This window comes from Cyrtonyx montezumae, unplaced genomic scaffold (genome assembly GCF_038088225.1).
Source record: "Cyrtonyx montezumae isolate F1298 unplaced genomic scaffold, pur_monq_1.0 scaffold_3, whole genome shotgun sequence".
Classification (NCBI taxonomy): Eukaryota; Metazoa; Chordata; class Aves; order Galliformes; family Odontophoridae; genus Cyrtonyx; species Cyrtonyx montezumae.
The window spans coordinates 98,473,755-98,492,542 of record NW_027072034.1 but is presented as its reverse complement, the minus strand read 5'-3'; the positions used below and the strand labels follow the sequence as shown (position 1 = coordinate 98,492,542).

Sequence of the window (18,788 nt, the reverse complement as noted above, 5' to 3'; positions counted from 1 at the left end):
TATTAGGTAAGTTTTTACCTTTGACTTTTTTCGAGGTGCAAGTGAAATTTTATCTTCAGATTTTCTTTTTGTACCAGCCTTTTTGCGAAGAGGGGCTTTTTCATCAGTCTCATCTTCACTTGATGTATTTTCCTCATCAGATAATTCCCCTGTTTCACCACGGCTGTCCTGACCTTTCCTGAGCATAGTCTCTTCAATTGTTCCACATTTCTTATTTTTTATCAATATTTTGAATTTTAATTCCTGTAGATATAAGGTTAAGCAGTAATAATGAGAATTATGTATGTACTAATTGTAGAACTTCATATTTAGATGATGTTTAATATATTTCCTTAGCTATTTATTAAGTAAAATGAAGTGAGGGAGCACAATACAGTGAATACAGATATCAATGATGCTGGTTTCAAAAGAAAGTAAAATAAACAGAAACAGACACTGGAGATCAAAGTATGCAATAGAATGTGAATATCAAATAATACAACAGGAAAAACAGAAAGCTCTGCACTACACATATGCAGATATGAGCAAGATTGAAGTAAGAAGATAAGGAAGTGGCAGAGGTGGTGGCCAGAGAGGTACAAAATATATTATTTACTAAGTTTGAATTTTATCGAATATTTATATTTAATATATAGCATATAATATATAATGTTAATAATATTATAATATATAATAATATTATAATAATAATATATAATAATATAATAATATTATAATATTAATATAATATATTTTATTTATATATAACTTCTAGAATATTTGATAAGTCACTTAACTAAGGTTTGTGGATTGCTTTTTATTTTTTGTGAAAAAATGGAAGCTGTAATGCATCTTGTTTTTGAAAATCATTCTAACACTGAATAAAACTGCATATTAAAAACTGAAATTATCATAGTTTCTTTAAACTAAACTGACTTAATATGAATTAAATTATATTGGTATGGTTCATCTACAGAAGCAGTCCTACATCAGAAATGTGGTCGTATAAACAGAGAAAAAAGCATCTGCTTTTAAGGAGTGCAGATTTATGTACTGGAAAGTTAATTGCTTTTGAATATAAAATAAAACATTTAATGTATACAAAGCACCAGAAATTGTATTCATGTGAACCGCAACATCTAAGACTTTGCAATAAAAAAAAAAGTTTCTATGTTAGTATTTTACAGATACATTCTTCAATGTGGTACACTTTTACTGTTAACTAAAATTCCAATCAATTGGTATGATTTATTTCTTAAAGAAAATATGTTAATGTATTTTGTGTTGCTTATTTTTTTATTTTTTACCATCTAAAGTTCATTCAGATGCCAGATGAGCAGTTTCAGAAGTTTAAAAAAAAAAAGGTAAGAATTTTTTTCACTGTCTTTCACAGAGCAAACTACAATATTACCTCAGGAGAAGGTAGTTGAGTCACCACTGTGTCACCAACTGTTGAAGTAAGAAGTTTGTCACCCAGAATATTTATTAAATATTGCGCCATCATTTCCTGTTGCTTAGGGCTGCAGTGATTCTCCAAAGACAACACAACTGGATAATCAGATGCCTGAAAAATAGAATTTAAAGTCTATTATGATTAATAAATATAAAGAAGATACCAAAAAATATATCACAAAATGCCCATTAGTAATTCATATTTTCCTCTTATTTGTAAAACATTTTGAACAGGTTAGTTTTTTCTGGTTAGTTGCAGAATGACAAAGATAACAGTATTTATGGAAAAGGAAAATAATAGTTGAAATGGTAACTTAAATCCAAAGAAGAGATAAATAATCATCCTCAGGAAGTTAAGAGGAGATAGAAACAAATCTACAGAGATTAAAAAGAAAAGAAAAACAATGCTTTTTTTTTTTTTAATACTGTCACAATATTATCTTGGGACTCTATTCTTTACCCATCATAATATTCATGCAAGATGCAAGACAAGTAAAACATGGGAAATCTGGTAAACTTTAGAGACTGCCTCAAAGGAGACACATCCATTTGAACTGTGTAAATAATTTTCATAATTCATCAGCTAATGTATAAAATCTTTGCTTGAGTAAGATCTAAATTGACAATTTATAAAGGAAGAATCATTTATGTTTATTCAATTTTTAACACTTTTTTGATGAGGGTTTGCTAGTGACCACTATCAGAAGCACATCTTAGCCTAGACTGAGAGGAACTATTATTTCTTGATATAATTTTATCATCTTTTTCTATAACTCGTTTCTTAAATGAAGTCTATGTTATACCTTTATACAATATATTATTTAATAGCAAAGACAGGTGAGATATATCTGACATCTGATGAAGACCAGTCTGAATCTGAATAGACTATATATGGGTGTGTATAAAAATCCACGTAAGTGTATGACTGCACATATGTACACATATTACACAAGTTACACTAACTATCTTGCAGGACATCATTTTCAGCAGAAGTTTAGTAGGAAGGCTACACAAGAGATTGAGGTAATACCAAAAGATCTCCAGCTTTTGCTCTTTTGCCCAAGGTAGCCAGAAAGGACATTGCCTTTATGAATAATCAAACAAAAAGCTCTGCATCACGCCGTGAATTAAAAAAAGAAAAAGAAAAAAGAAGTAGAAATGGAAATGGAAACAGAATAAATAACAAACTCATTTCAAGCCTAACATTTTCTCTATTTTGTGAAATTGAGCTTAGCAGTTAAGACAGTGTTAGTAACAGAAGAATAAGTGAAGTAAAGATATAACAAGATAAAAGAAGGAAAGTAAAACATTAGACTGATTCTGAAATAGTTGATCAGTTCATTTTCAGTCCTTGACTAAATTTCCTTGGGTAAGAATTCCACCTAAGAAATCACAAAATGCATTTATCATTCATTAATAAACAGACTGCACAGTTTTCCTGTAATTTATTTTAGCAATGCCCATTCTATATGGACTGTCTAAGTTTTGAATTTCTTTTACCCCAGAGCATCTCAGACAACAGTATATTTGCAGGCTCTATTAGAACACCATAGCATTTTAACTAACATATATATATATACGTACCGCAAAAGCATACTTCTCTACTGCGTGAATTACAGAACAAAATGAAAGTTTGCTTGTTAAGGTGTGACCATGATAGACAACAGGATCATTGTTTGAGCCATCCCAGCAGTCTATTTCCAGACAACGACATCCTTTTAACAGAGCACTTTGAAAGAACAAAAGAAATAATTTACAATTAAAAGGAAAACACCTCACTTGTTTTTATGTCACTGTATTTCTGCTTACAGGCACAAAAAAATCTTACAAAAAATACTAGTCTGTAATAAAAAAAAAAAAAGATAAATTCTAAGAAGTTATAAAGATAAGAGACAGAGCTCTATTTTCTACTGTTCACCTTAGGCATATGAGGTAATAAAATTTATTAGAGCATTAAGGAGGAAGAAGGAAGATAGATTATATGATTATCCTTTATTAAGAGATTTAAAATGTCAACATTTTAAGGACTATGGAATGTTGGCAAATGGATGCTTAGAAAAGAATAAGAAATACTTGAAATGACTTTTTAGTTGTTATTCCATGATTTGTCTGAAAGTTTTTAAGTTGTTATACTTAAAAGGATCGCTATATTATCATTACACTTGAATTGGGTTCTGCTTGTTTCTTAAAATCTTTATCTGTTTTCTCTTGGACTTGATTTCTAAGAGGTAGGGCTAAAGTTTCCTTGATGTCTTAAATTAACTGCTTGAATTTTTTGTAGGGTAATGGTTCTCCTTAAATCAGTTAGGTTTCTAATATTTGTCTTGCTACTATGTAGGTTGCTCCAAAAGTAATGCCTCCTATATATTTCCATGAAAACCATGACAGATACAAATAATACAGTAACACTATTTGACAGTGCAAATTCTCAACTACAAAACACAATTTCTCAGCATAGTCACCATCATTTGCTGCACATTTTTGTCACTGATGAACAAGAGCCTGCGTGCCACACTCGTAAAAACCTGCAACAGAGGATGTGATCCACTGTTTCACAGCTGCTGACAGCACAATTGCTAGCAAAACATTGCCTGCCCAGTCTTTCATTGGCCCAAATAGACGAAAGTCAGAAAGTGCCAAATCCAGACTATGTGCAGGGAGTAGTAAGACAGTCCAACTAAGACTGACAAACACGCTCCATGATCTTCCAAATGGTACTGGGCCTGCCATTATCATCTTGCAACAGAACAGACTTCTTCTCTAGCCTGACTCTAGAAGTCCAGGCCATCATCTCTGTCCATTTTCTGGTATGGTGGTTAGAATTGGTAGTTTGTCCCGATTCAAGGAAATCCAGAAGGACCACCCCTTCCTTATCCCAAACATCAGTGTAACTTGTAGTATACTACAATGTACTGTACTACTTGAGCCACTGAGGGCTGTATGTTGAATGTTTTCTTCAAACGGGAATTCACACATTGCCACTCTGTAGATTGCTGTTTTGGTTCTGGCTCACATTGCTGACAGATCTCATCATCAGTAATGACATGATCACTTTTAGCCTTGTATTGATTCAATAGGTCCTTGCATACAGTCTTCTTTCCATTTCAGTGTGAACATTCCTGGGAATAACCTCGTACAAACTAGAGTATTCCAACATTGCCACCATCATTTCCAACACCTTAAAGCCAATATTCAGCTCTAGACATTGTTCCCTAGTTGTATTCAGATTATTCGTGCAGATGAGCTGATTGAGATGCTCTTCATTTTGAGTTGTGACAGCTGCATGTGGCCATCATGCAACCAACCAACCAGAACATGATTTGTCTTTTACGTCACTGTTGCCACTGCTGAAAAGCATCACACAGAACTTCACTGTGCTCACATCCAATTTTTCACCTCCATATACATTCAGCAAGCATCTATGAACATCAGGGGTGTTATTTCCTCTGCATGGAGGAATTCAATGACACCCTTTTACTTTGAACCCACTTTGATATCAGACGTCGTTTTGCCAGACTGCCCCTCTGCCGCCACCTGTGTCACATGATAACAAAATGTAACGGAATATTGGTGGGTAGGTTCAGCCTCTACTTCCATACCACCAACATCTGCCTTCAACATTGTGGCCAACATTTTAAAAAAAGAAGACATTACTATTGGAGCAGCCCTTGTAATTAAGAATTTCTTGTACATTATTTTACCTTATTTTGGTTCTGTCCTTTAAGTTCCGCCCTTTACATGTTAACAATAACTTGAAGATGTTTTTAGCTGTACCTGTCCTTATTTTCTAACATATATTGTATATACCCATTGGAAAACAAGAAGTGAAGGGGTTTTATATCATGTTTGCAATTATTTTAAGCAACACAGTTTTTCCCTCATATAATTTTAAATACCACTAGAAACAGATTCACTAATGTTCTGATGATTGGAAGCTATTAGAGAATATCTAGAGAGCAACAAAAACAAAACAAAACAAAAAAAATCACAAATTTTAATTACCCCAGCCGAAGTCATGACAAATATATGAGCTTTTTCTTTCTTTTTTTTTCTCTTATTTCTATTAAATGCACCTTGGCCATAAGGCATTCTTGTTTTCTTCTGTTCTTTGAGTTGTATGCTACACAACTAAACAGTTTCTTCTCTCTCTTGGCTACTAGAATGCCACATAAGACCCCTGCCCTTTCTGTTGTGGTTTCTAAATTGACTGCATTGCAACACACATTAATCACAGATGACCTTGAGACACAGCAGCAGAGTGCCCTTACATTCTGCATATTGATCAGAACAGAGCTGGCCCAGGAATTCTATGTTTATTTCTGAGTTTTGCACAGTATGTTGAGATTAAAAACTGATTATATCATATACTGTGTTGCATACTATAGATTTCAATTCCTATGCAGTAGATGTTATGTGCTGTAATTGAAACAATGGTTTGTTTCCAGCCTATGAACAAGTGGTTTGGTAAATACATTAAAAAGATTACAAACACAAAAAAAGAGATTCTCTCATTTTCCACTTTTATCTGCAATGGCTATTGCTGAATAGCATCACCTATGAGTTACTTTTAAAATGCCAATGAATGTTTACAATATTGATTAAAAACAACAAGCAACCATAAAACTCTCAATCTGAATACCTGATGTATCCATTTAGATCGCTGGGGCCTATTAGCTGGTCAGATATCAAGTAGGTATTGTGAGAAGATGAAATATAATAGTCACATAATGGGTGGCTCATATCTTGGTAGACTGTCCGGTGTTCTTTTTTGAATATTGTACAGTCTTCTGAACTCATGTACCTTATAAAACCTTCAAATGACATTTGCCTTCTTTTCCTAACTGAACAAAATAAAAAGAAAGGGAAAAAAATTCTGGCGTGCAGCAAAGCTGATAGCTATATCTGTGTATTTTTCACAATTTTTAGTAACCAATACAGAACATTGCTAAAAGTTTTACATTTTTCTGCAATTTTAAAATTTATAAAAAGCAATGTGAACACAAATGTCAACTGTGTACAGTTCTGGAGCTGACATGGTTCTAAATTCTGAGAGGAAATAAGTGAGTTTTAATGTTTTTGTACTTCTGAGGACATTTGGAATAAAAGTTTGCAACAGTCCTAATTAAATATAGAGTGAAATATTTGTTGTTTTGTTTAGATTTGGAAAGTAACATGCCAGTCAATTGACAAGTATTTTTTTTCTCAGTAGAAAATAATTGAATTTTTCTCTAAAATGTCAGCCAGAGACTGTCAGAATAATCTTGCAGAAACTACGATTCCTAACATCAAGCATCTTAAATGGTGAAAATCCCAAATAGCTAACGATAAAATAATGATTTTATTAGAAGTATTTGAAATAAAAATATCATCTTAGCAATATAATTGACTGCACACAAAGATGAATTGGAAATCAAGCTTATTATACTATTGCAGTTATAACAAAACATGCTAATTGCCTTCATACTAGTGATAGTCATCCCATTTGTTTGGTTATTTAACTGAATTAATGACAAATACATCCGTTATACTGCCAACTGTTGCTCTAATGTCATACTTCAAATGTAATATTTTTGCAAATGATATAATCTCACGTCAGTTTTGATTCAAAACATGACCTAGTTTGAATTATTTAGGGATTTTGCCCAGTTCTGACTGCAAAATAACCTTTTTGTCACCATACTTGGATAGTGATGCTTAAGCAATAAGTAATCAAACACCACTTTATGCTAAAACAGTAAGTGGTCAATGTGTACAAACTTTTGCTAAAACAAAACAAAATAAATCTCTCTGACTTGCTAACTCTCAGTACAGATGTAAGAGTCACAATTTACAGGTTAGAGTTTTATTTACCAATTTTCAGTATGTATACTGACTATAAGTTCTATAGCAGAAAGAGAATTTCTTAAAGTGATTGTGACATTTGAAACACAAAGAAAAAAAAATCCAAATAATATAGTTTTTGAACTAGAAGACTTCACAGTGTTGTAAAATGCTACACAGAGATAGAAAACAAAGATGAAGTCTCTTTGGTGGTCATACTTAAATACATACGTATACAGTTGCCCTTAACAATACAAAGTTTATTATGGCCAGAAATCAGTCTAAGCTACTCTTAAAGACTATCTTTGATCAAGAATCCAAAGACCTCCTAGGAAATCCATCTCAAAACCTAAACAACCTCACTATTAAAAAGTTTTCAATAGTGTTTATGCTGAAAATTCCTTGATGTTCAGAATGTTTCTTCTGTTTTGTACAATTTCTCTCTTTTTCAGTCTCTTATGCCTCTGAAGATTGCTATTACACTTCCTTTATCCTCTGCTTTTTGGAAGACACTAATCCAATTCACTACATCTTGCTGTTTCTATTTAGACTTCCTTGGACTTCTGGTAATTGTCATTGTTCTTTACCTCTTTCCAGGTAGTGAATATCCTTCTTAATTTTTGTTGTCCTAATTGGAATGTAGGAATTTTTTTGAAGTAAAAAAACACAAGGATCAGCAAAAATGCAGGCTGATGACGTAGCCTTTCATTTTGACTCTAAGTTATTGTTGACTAACTTCTGTAATTTTCTAATGAGTTTTTTATGTACTATGTTGATATTTTGCCAGATAACTCAATTTGATTTATAGAATGCAAGACAGTTTTAGAAAATATGATTTTCCGTCTATCCACCATTGCTGTTATACTCTCATGGAAGGGAACTAGAGATGGAGTTTCTTCATAGTCTGTCCCTACAGACTCTAACTCATCCTTACCATCTTAGAGATCATTAAATACTCGTCATCTGTTCCATCTGTTTCCTGAAGTGACTGCTGTCTATTTCCATGAGTTTTCCCATTCAAAAATAGATTCCACATAATCTTTCACAATGCTTCATCCATTCTCCATGTATTTTCAAAGATAACTTTTTGCTTTCAGCATGGTACAGTCCATTTTCTAAGATCTCAAGGAACTGTCAACTTGTCTTCACCAATCTGAGCCTTTTAAACATATCCCACTCTCCCTTTTCCGTAGTTTTGAATGAGATAATACTTTGCTTTCATTAATAATAATAGCTACCTGACTGTACTTAGGTAGTGGATCAAGAATTTCCTTATCTTTCTTTTAACTAATATATTTTCAGAATTTCTTATTATTAAGCTGGTATCTCTTGATAGTTCTACTTGATTTATCATCTTGACAGTTTTGGTTAATCCACAAGCTCATGTTGTATTGTTTTAGATGCTCTTTAGCAATAGTATGTAGTTTAGGTTTTTTTGTGTTGTTTTGTTTTTTTTTCCCTGTATTATTCTGGCATATTTACAAATCATTTTTCCCTCTTTTTCTGTTTTACATTTTTTTTAACTTATATTTTTATCTTTTTAATTAAAAAAAAAACACCAAGTTTCCAAATTTCTTTATTATTTTTAATACTAATTTGGGTTACACTTGTCATTAATAAAGATGGTTATAGCGTTTTATTGAAGAGATAATACATTTACATAAAAGCACTCATTAATTTAGGTCTCTTAAATTAGAAACACTATTTTGTAAATACGTGTTACTTTGATAGCCAACATATAAGTTCTTTAGCCTACATATAAGTTCTTTGACTCCAGAGTTCGTTTCCTTTCTCTCATTGGACAAAAAATATATGTATTTTTATATAGCTTATTATAGGACCTTGCATTACATACATTTACAATTACATTTTACTCTTTTCTCATTAGCTGCTATCTCTGATCTGCATGCAACTAATGTCTTCTTTCTGGAGAATTATCAAAATTCAATGCGACTTTGTATATCAAAACTGGTAAACAGGAAGGAAGTGACTTTGCACTAACAGTTCCGTCAGCATATATGCAAAAGATCATCACGTGAACATAAACAGCATACCATCTGCTAAAATAATTTTTCAGAGAACACCCCATGTTTAGTAAAAGAGGTCACAGTTATTAGATCCTAACATAGAAGGCAGCTTAAATTTTTGTTATTCCTACTATTAGTTCATACTATTAGTTCATAACTCTCTTAGTGAAGGAAACCTACTAGGTTTCATTATCTTTGTCTGATGAAGATACCAAAACTGGTTATGAATGCAAGTGCAGTGCTTTTTAAGCTCTGATAAATAGCACAACCATACTATTTTCTGATCATTTCCAGATACTTCCTTTTTCTATACTGAAAGAATTGGGAATGCATCTTCATAAATATTCCATGGGGAGAAGATGCTTTCATCAGAGCCAATAAAGGAATTATGGCTAATGCATGATTTTTTGAAAGACATACTATATTATTATGTTATGTTATGTTATGTTATGTTATGTTATGTTATGTTATGTTATGTTATGTTATGTTATGTTATGTTATGTTATGTTATGTTATGTTATGTTATGTTATGTTATATATTATATTATATTATATTATATTATATTATATTATATTATATTACTATATTATATTATACTATACTATATTATACTGCACACATATATTTTTTAGAGTTCATCTTCTCCTGCTTACTTAATTTAGTACTTTGGAGAAAGGAAGAATGAAAATAAGTTTTCATAAATTGTTGGACAAATCTTTCCAAAATACTGTATTTAAATAAATGGAGTGTAGATGGCACATACAAGCACACCAAAGGAACTTATAACAAAATTGACATTTTAATGTCAGTACTAGGCAACTGAATCCTTTAGTCAAAAATGCAATCATTAGCATACACACAAATCTGTTAATGCAGCATTTTGTCATTAGAAATTTAAATTGTATAATAGAAGTTGAAAAGCAATGTATTCTGAACAAACTACACATCTTCAGAGAGTTAATTTAGAGTAATGTCACTCAGTGACACTGAAAAATCATCTCTCTGTGGACACAAATGTTAACAATGGACAAAATGTTAACAACCAACTTATCAATGTTGTATATATCTAGTCACTCCTTCTATCATCATCTTGATGTACCAGTGCTACTAAGTTATCAGATAATGGTTGTTGCTATTAGCAAACCAGTCAGTCAAGTGTCAAAATCTGCCCTTTTCTCTTTTTGTAAAATAGAAGACAAGGCTGGCAGATGAGTCTAGCTGATCATCTTGATGAAGAATATTCTACACCAAATTCAGAATGACAGTTGCACAAAATGGTATATCACGACACCATATGAATCAACTACCATGTCAATCATATCTGGAACTTTCTACTAAATATGTTTGAGTGGGAGTATTTGTCCAGTCAAAGCAGCATGAACAAGACAGCTATTATTTCACTCAGCAATAACATTTCCAATTACAAGATAAACAGTTTTTGCATAAATGAGGAAGAACACAAATTTGAGTTAAATCTCTAACTTAAACCAGAAATTAAAAAAAAAAAAACACCTTGATATTTACAACTGTGTTTGCTATCTTATTAAAGATTCATCGTCTTTAAACCACTATATAGCTATTAACTTTCTGATCAGACCATTCAAAACAAACTTTTAAACTGTAAAAAGTAATTACATAATTACTTAGGAAAGACTAAATTTCAGAAAGAGTGGGATATATTGAATAAGATTTGATCTAATTTAATGACATAAGGAAAAATTCATAGGTATTTCTGGACAGTGAATGACTTAGTGAAACACCAAATGCCTTTTGCTTCTGGTTGAAAGTGTGATTCAGTTTTTACCACAACAGGGAGAATGATAAGCATAAACATTCCCTCTGTAGTTATCCCAAAAGGAAGATTCTCTCCTTAAATTTATTTCTAACTTTTCAATTTTCCTTGCTCAGTATGAAACAATGGGAAACAAAGGAAACAAAACAGTTAAACATTTGATATTTGTCTTCCTTTAAACAACAACAACAAAAAAAATACAGTTTCCAATAAAATGTAGTTAGATCTGATTTCCCTTTCTCAGTTTATTAGCAAATTTTGTCTCTTGTTACGTTCAGAGAGACAGCAGAAATACAACAGCATAAATTGAAGCAGCTATCAACAGCTGAAATATACACATTTAACAAATCACTCATTTCACATTTCTACTGATTCAGAAAGGGTGAATATACTGCAAAGTATTACTGACATCTGGAAGAACCCAGCTTGAGTATCAGATTCCAGTCTAAATCATCAGGACTGGTTGCTTAGATAGCTTCCTTCCACTGCACCACATGAAGTGTCATGGATTTGCTGAGCAATATTAGAAGTGAAATAGAATGAGAAAAAAAGAAAATAACACTATAAAACTCAAAATGTTGGAAGCTACAAGGGAAGAGTAAAGAAATGTAGTGTGGCTATGTGGAAATGGTGTTACGAGAGCTAAAATTCAACTCAATTTGAAACTGTCTTGGGAGTTCAGAGGGAACATAAAGCTCTTTCACTGCTGCATTGCCCATATTTGTAAAAAAGAATATGTAGGCCTACTGTTGAATGGGGCAGGTGGATTTGCTGACAGTCTCCAAGTCTGTTTTCTTCTGTGAAATCTGTGTATTAGATTACTTCTGCAGTTAAACTTTCTACCATGAGACACACAAAATCAGACAGTTTGCTAAGAAAACACTGTATTTTTTTTACCCTCATAGTCTAGCACCTGTATTTCTGTAATAAATTAAACCAAGTCATTGTCACTAAAAAATCAGTCTGACTTCCTACTAATGATCATTCACATGTTTCAGTGTGTATTAAAAAAATTTAGTTCAGCTCCCTCACCCTATGAAAATTGCATTTTGATTGGAGCAATCAATATGTAGATTTTGGACCAGTCTGTTGCAATAAGGAGTAAGAATGACTGAGCTGGTCCAGTGCTCCTGCTGAGTAAATTTACTGTGCTTTATTACTGGTTTTTAATATTACCACATTTATAATATTTATAGATATAACTGCAAAATAAAATAAATATTTGATACATGCACTTACAAATGATATTATACAACAGACATAATTATAATACTCTTCTTTTTCATTACGTTGTTTAAAAATGTCCAGTTTGCATAGTCACATGAGTATTTAGAAGTGTAAACAGTCTATGAATAGCATAAAAAATAAGAGCTAGAAATAAAATACTTCAACTATGCCTACCTTCATCTATGGGTTCATACTTCAAAATAACTTCTAAGGCAGTTATTTCAGCGTCTTCAGTTTTAAATTGTTCTCTTCTGAGAAATTCAGTGAGCTCAGTGTCAGCAAGAGTTTTGCAGTTTTGAGAGTAAGAACAGAAAAGTTCATGAAATTCATTTCTGTGTACAATAGCTCGATAAATTGCCCTGAAGTCTTCTATGTTAATAGTATGTATCTTCCTCTTGTCAACTGTTTTCTGAAAATAAAAATCAAAACAGTCAAAACAAAGATAAATAATAATAAAAAGATACAGATAAACCATTCTATTGTAACATTGAATGATCTAGAACAATAGAGAAAGCTTAAGGCAACAGTGACTGCAATTATTATCAAATGATATTCTTCAACTACATGTAACTTTTAGATTTGACTTTCTGCGTTAAAAGTGTTTCATATTAATTAAAATGTACCATGTGACATAGCATTTAAGCAACTAAAATAAATTAATATATAACACATGCAATATTTAAACATAAAACTGCACTGAAATACAATAAATATCCAGGATAAAAAAAATTGAAGTTAAAAATGCACTTAATGTAATACCTCTGTAACAGCACCTTAAACCAAATTGAAAATACGGTAATTTAAATTTACATATGACAAACATCAAGTCATAGTCTGAAAAATGAAATAAGGATAGCCAAATTTTCATATGATCCAAGTCTTTCAGTATATCAAAAAGGAGAGACAGTACTTTATAATAACCGATGACACTGTGTTCTATTCTTAACAAGCCAGAAAGTTTAACTCGGATTAATTATTCACAGTTTCAGAATTCTTAAACTGTAAACTTGTTTTCAGAAATAGTGCTTTGCAGAATGGTAGCACACTAAATAATTTCAGTGCTACGTATAAAGGACACTAGAAAAATTAAAAAGGCAAAAAAGGTTTAATGCAATATTTTATGTTATTTTTTACCATTTCTACTATTAGCTTAATAATGTTATTTATCCCTTAAAATTTTCTACCAAAATATGTATCTGTGAGTATGAAATATTTTTAGGTTGTATTTGTTAAATTAAGACAATTTTTGAAAAATTACTCACAAAAATAGCCACAAAATCATACACAAATTGCAAATAATTGACTCATTTCTTACTACTGTAAGTTAATTTAAATCCATAACTTTTGGTTTCTTCATGTGAGACTACCAAGGAGGTTGGCTTTCAGCACCTAATAACATGAGACCTACTGTGGTTCACAGAGACTACCCAGAAGTGTCCATAGATATAAAATGTCTAACTTGAGCTCTGGTTGCTATTTGATGAAGACTTATGATTACTACTGATTAGACTAGTTTTGAAGAGACACCATAGAATATAAAAGCCCAATGCTACATTGCCAGTTTCTTCCTATGTGGTAGAGTTCCAACTAAGAGATGTTTGTGAAAGTATAACAATAAAGAATATGATACAAGCAAAAAGAAAATTTCTGAAGTTTTACATAAAACTGCTGAAGTATTTGCTTTGAGTTTGTGAAAAAAAAAATTAATCATCACTTTTAATGAAACTCAGCAGAAGAATATAATTCAGTAGAAAATTAGTAATATGCTTTTTATTACTGCCTGAAAAATCCCAAGTCTCAGGTTGATAACACTGAACTATGTTTTAACATCTTTAAGAAAACTGCAAATTTACTCATAACTATTATTCATAAAAAGGAAATACCGACTAATTTAGAAATTAAACATCTATCACGACTCAGGAGACCTTCTCTCAGCTATAGGCACAAAGTGAAACTGGCCAGAAAATTATATTTCCTATTTTGTTGTCCTTTTCTGAAATACAGATAACTACAGCACCCAGGGATATTCTTGAAATTAAAGATAAGAAAATCTCATCAAAATGTTAAAAATGACTGCTGTAAAATTTTTATTGGCAGAATTTTATTATTTTTTTTTTTACTAAAGTGTATCACATCTTCTCAGGAAAAGAAGTATCTTGACGAAGGTTTATTTCTGAGAAGTGTATTAAAACTTATTATCCCTTTAAAATTTTATGTTCATAATTCTGATATTGCCCAAAGGAGCATTGCAGTAAAGTACATTTAAAGATAACAAAATTAAATAATGAAAAAAAAGTAGATTGTTCTTTTAAAATGGTGAGTTTTTTACAAGATGGATTTTTGTCATGTATAGTCATTTGATTAATTATCACTGTATAGTTAATGAAAACGACAGAAAAAATTCCTTTCAGATTGCTTTGCATTTTTAATAGTGATGAACAATTTGAGCTCAAAAATTACTGAAAATAGTCAGATCTCTCAAAAAGAAAATAATGCCTAACTGCACTGCTAGGAACAGCTAGAACAAACTGTCAAATATGTTATATGTTGAGTATACACTATTGAGTATCTATATCTAGATCAAGCTTATTCTATGCAGATCACTTCCACAAATAATTATTCTCCACCCACAATTCATATCTAAATTTCTGCCAGAAATCAGATGGATTCCTGGTGGAAAATAACATTTATGAGAAATATTTTCAAGTTCTTGTGAAATTCTCGAGTATAGCAATTGTCTCAGTGCAGTGAAAAATTCAAAAATCACAGGCACAACCCCATGTTTAACGAAGATTGAGCTCATAATGCTGTTTTAACCTGGGCTAGAAAGACCAATGACAGAACAAGATAGAACGAGGAAATACTAGTGCTTTCCTTCTCCCTGCCTTCCTAAAAGCATGACGACCTAAAACTTATAGGATTCTCAGAGCTAATTCTCCACTACCAAATCTGGACAGAATTAGAAAACTGGTTACAAAATCGTCACATAGAAGTCATGTGTATAAGTAGTCACATAGTTTCATTTCCTTAAGAAAACAACTTTACCAAATAGTTATTTCGGTTTAAAAAAAATGAGATAAAATTCGTGTAACTTTTGATTAATTAACAGGATGGACCGGAAGAATCTCAGTGTGTTCAAAGGCACTCAGTTTTGCAGTTTTTTCTCAATGGAACTACATGAACCTGATCATAGTTTGCTAGCTTAAATTAAACTATTCTGTTAGTAAGGCTGATTTCTAGCTGTTTGATTTTGCCTACATAGAAAACTCTTAAACACTGCTGTATCTCAAGACCACATCCTTCCCCCAGGAGTGAGAGTGCTATGGATGTATGGATATCCAAGCACACCTCTTAAATGCTTCAGAAGAGAGGTAAGCTGGAAAACTAAGTGTGCTGGATTCACATTGACTTGAAATCAGTACAGATCAGACACCTCCATATTGTTCTTCTGTCAAAAGAATTGAAAGCAATCACTCTCACTCTAATGGCTCTGACTAGCATTAGCCAGGGATGGCGGGACACATTAGATCAATCATAACAGCTCCATAGAATGAAGTCACAGTGTTTACATTTTTCTCCACTGAGACTCTGTTACAATACAGTTGGGAATCAGGGCCTACATGTTTATTTATTTTTTATCACCCAACACTATGTTACTGTGGTGAAGAGATAGTAATGGTCATGAAACCACTCACATATCTATAAAATAGATAGAAACAAAAGACGGATGTGGCAAATTATTTGCTGATTTCTCACATACTATGAGCATGAAATTAATTTCACCAAAAAAGAAAAAAGAAATAAAAACACAGCAAATATAATGCCAGCATGTAACTGAGCTAAATGTATTTGATCACTGAATCCATGTTTTTCTCACCTTGAAAACATGTTTCACATGGGCAGTATTAAAAGGCATATGCAGTTTTTCAAGTAGCTTAATAGTTCTGTCTAAATCAATCTTCCCATTCATGAAGTCATCCTGAATGATGTTTAAAAACCACGTACAGGAGATCAAGTTAAGGAAAAGCCTGACCTCTGCCATTATTTCAACAAGGTGAGAGAGCATTTTTTTCTCCTCGTACTCAAACCTCCTTCTTTTTTGACTTACGATAATACATCAGGATATGAGGAGCACAGAAATTGATTTGTACTCTGCACTTAGTGAAACCTGAGGGCAAAGGGGACAGAAAAGAGCCAGAGAAAAAAACACAAAGACACAGGGAGAGTGTTCAGGAAAATGAAGGGTAGTCAAGGTGAAGAAAGGCCTGTGAGGGAGAGAAGGGAAAAGCAGAGAGAAAGGATATGGCAGGAAAAAGAGAGCCTAACGAGCCCGAGCTGTCCCAGCCCTGAGCAAACCAGCCTGTAGGCTCAGGTCCTCTCGCACTCCAGCTATGCAATGCCATACAGGCCCAAGCCGGTCCTCATGCCTCAAAACAGGCTCACGTGCAGGAAGAAGCCTCACAGATGGCAGTTGGAACAGGGGAGGCCGAGAGGAGGAGAAGGATGGGGAGGAAGAGGAGGCAGAGCTGAGGGAAGTGGAAAAGGATATCTGCTCTCCTCCATGGTGACTCCACATTGCCAGCTCCTTTTTCTTCAGTTTGATGGCAGCTTGTGTTTGGCAGGCCTTGGTGTGCTCTAGCTCCCAGCGGGGTCTTTTCCCTTTGCTCACACTTCCGCCGCTCTGCTGGGATTGGTTGGTGCCTGCCCCACACTCAGGCCCCACATTTGTGACATCACAGACTGTGGAATTTTGGAACTCCAACCCCATTTTCCCTCCCCTCACCTGTCATCCTCCATCTTTCCCTTAGCCCTGACCCCAATCATGAGTGTGGGGCAGGGGCTGTATGAGTCCGAGAAGGTGTCCCTCATTTGCAGACTGCTGCGCCAGTCCCCTCCGGGGGAGTTCAGACAGGTTGTGCAAGATCTCTGTGCTCTGCTCCAAGATGATGAGCTGGTGAGGCAGGAGGCTGCCCTCGCTGGGGCGCATCACAATAAGAACAGCTTCACCCCTGTTCTTGTAATTGGGAACACTGTGCTATTGACTCAGTACATTGATTTAGGGGGATACCACTTCTTTCACCCCCAAGACAAATTCTCCTTCGAGTTTGATCATTTGATCACGATAATCAGCAAAACCCATTTGCACAGAGTGATGCTAGATGAGGGAGAGCTGTGGAGAGTAGCACTTCACAAGGGCTTGAATGCCTATGTAAACTGTCATTTTCCTGTAGAGAACTGCTGTGTGTTCAAAAAAAGCCTGGGAAAGAGGCAGATGTTAGTTAGTGGCTTGCATTGAGGCTCATCAGTACCAGCTCCCAAAACACTGGAACAGCCTTTGGAAGTCTGACTGGACTTTTTTGCTCTGACTCCAGTCACGACCCGTGTTACAGGGATATTTCTCCTCCAGTTACACTACTTCAGAGATGTCAACCTCCATGTAACTGTCAACAAGTCTGTAAGAGAGTCTCTGCATGCGATAGACCGAAATCAGTTTTCCACAGACTTTGTGAAGTTCGTGAAAGCCGAAGACAACAAGATTCAAACTGCCATTCTGGAAAACATCCAGACCTTGTCAGAGCATACATGGAAAAAAAATCTGAGAAGGAGACTCCCCGTTACTCTTACTTTTATGAACTGGAATGAACTGTTGAATAATTAGCATTTCTAAATTGCTCAGGAGAGTGCAAAAGCTGGGATTAGTCAATCAACACTTTGAAACTATTTCACATCAACAGGGACAAAACGTATTTGCTGTTCATTGGTTTTTTTTTTTCGTTCATGTACTTTTTAACTGCTACTAGAGGTACTAGTAATGCTTACTGTCAAAAGCAGTATACCACTGCAGATGAATCAGCAAGCAAAATCTTACTTTCCTTTGTAATTTTCCTCAGTATTACACATATTTGCTTAACTTCCTACAGTATGGATTGTTTGTTTGTTTTAAGGAAATTAGTAAGATTAGTAAAGATATGGAGGTGGTATTACATTTTTTTAGTGCTACAGAAACCCAAGAAATTTGGCCTTCAAACTTGTGCAGAACTCTATGTTCAATAAACATCCCTAACAGAAATGTGTGAACAAAGGCAGATCAGTACCCAAAACAAGAAAACTGTTATAGTTAGTGCAGAAAATAATAGAAATACTGACTGTCTCCAATCACTCATTAAAAAATAAAGAATACTACTTCCCCCAATTTCAACCTAGTTTTGTAGTGTTTATTACAAATGACAAAGACGTGTATGTAACTCACTCCAATTTTTTTCTGCATGAAACCGCAATATATGTCCACATACTGCTACCTATGGTAGTACTCAAACAACCAGTTATACCTATTCTGGAAAAGCTGCTATAACAATATAAAATGAAAGTTTCTACCTACAAAAATTTCAGCTATAAGAAAGTTAAAATAAATAAATAAATAAATATGGAGAGAAGGACAATGGAACAGGAGCGTGGAAAAAGAATGACAGAATGGGAAGTGAAGAACAGG

General features: G+C 33.5%; 2 protein-coding genes across 2 annotated transcripts in view; one reads left to right on the top strand and one right to left on the bottom strand.

The window, feature by feature from the left end:
- The window catches only part of PLCZ1 (phospholipase C zeta 1), a 40,157-nt gene extending 23,296 nt beyond the window's left edge, over window positions 1-16,861 (bottom strand). Inside the window, exons 1-7 of the mRNA XM_065742521.1 lie at window positions 16,848-16,861; window positions 16,176-16,299; window positions 12,473-12,707; window positions 6,071-6,272; window positions 3,016-3,160; window positions 1,391-1,543; window positions 19-243 (exon numbers count right to left, since the gene is read on the bottom strand). Coding sequence (XP_065598593.1) covers window positions 19-243; window positions 1,391-1,543; window positions 3,016-3,160; window positions 6,071-6,272; window positions 12,473-12,707; window positions 16,176-16,299; window positions 16,848-16,861 — 1,098 coding nt within the window. The remainder of the gene's footprint in view (window positions 1-18; window positions 244-1,390; window positions 1,544-3,015; window positions 3,161-6,070; window positions 6,273-12,472; window positions 12,708-16,175; window positions 16,300-16,847) is intronic.
- Window positions 16,862-17,120: 259 nt separating this feature from the next.
- CAPZA3 (capping actin protein of muscle Z-line subunit alpha 3) lies at window positions 17,121-17,957 on the top strand. Its single transcript, XM_065741128.1, is given in 3 exon segments — window positions 17,121-17,576; window positions 17,578-17,652; window positions 17,655-17,957. Coding segments are annotated over 3 exon segments (834 nt in total).
- Window positions 17,958-18,788: the final 831 nt, after the last annotated feature.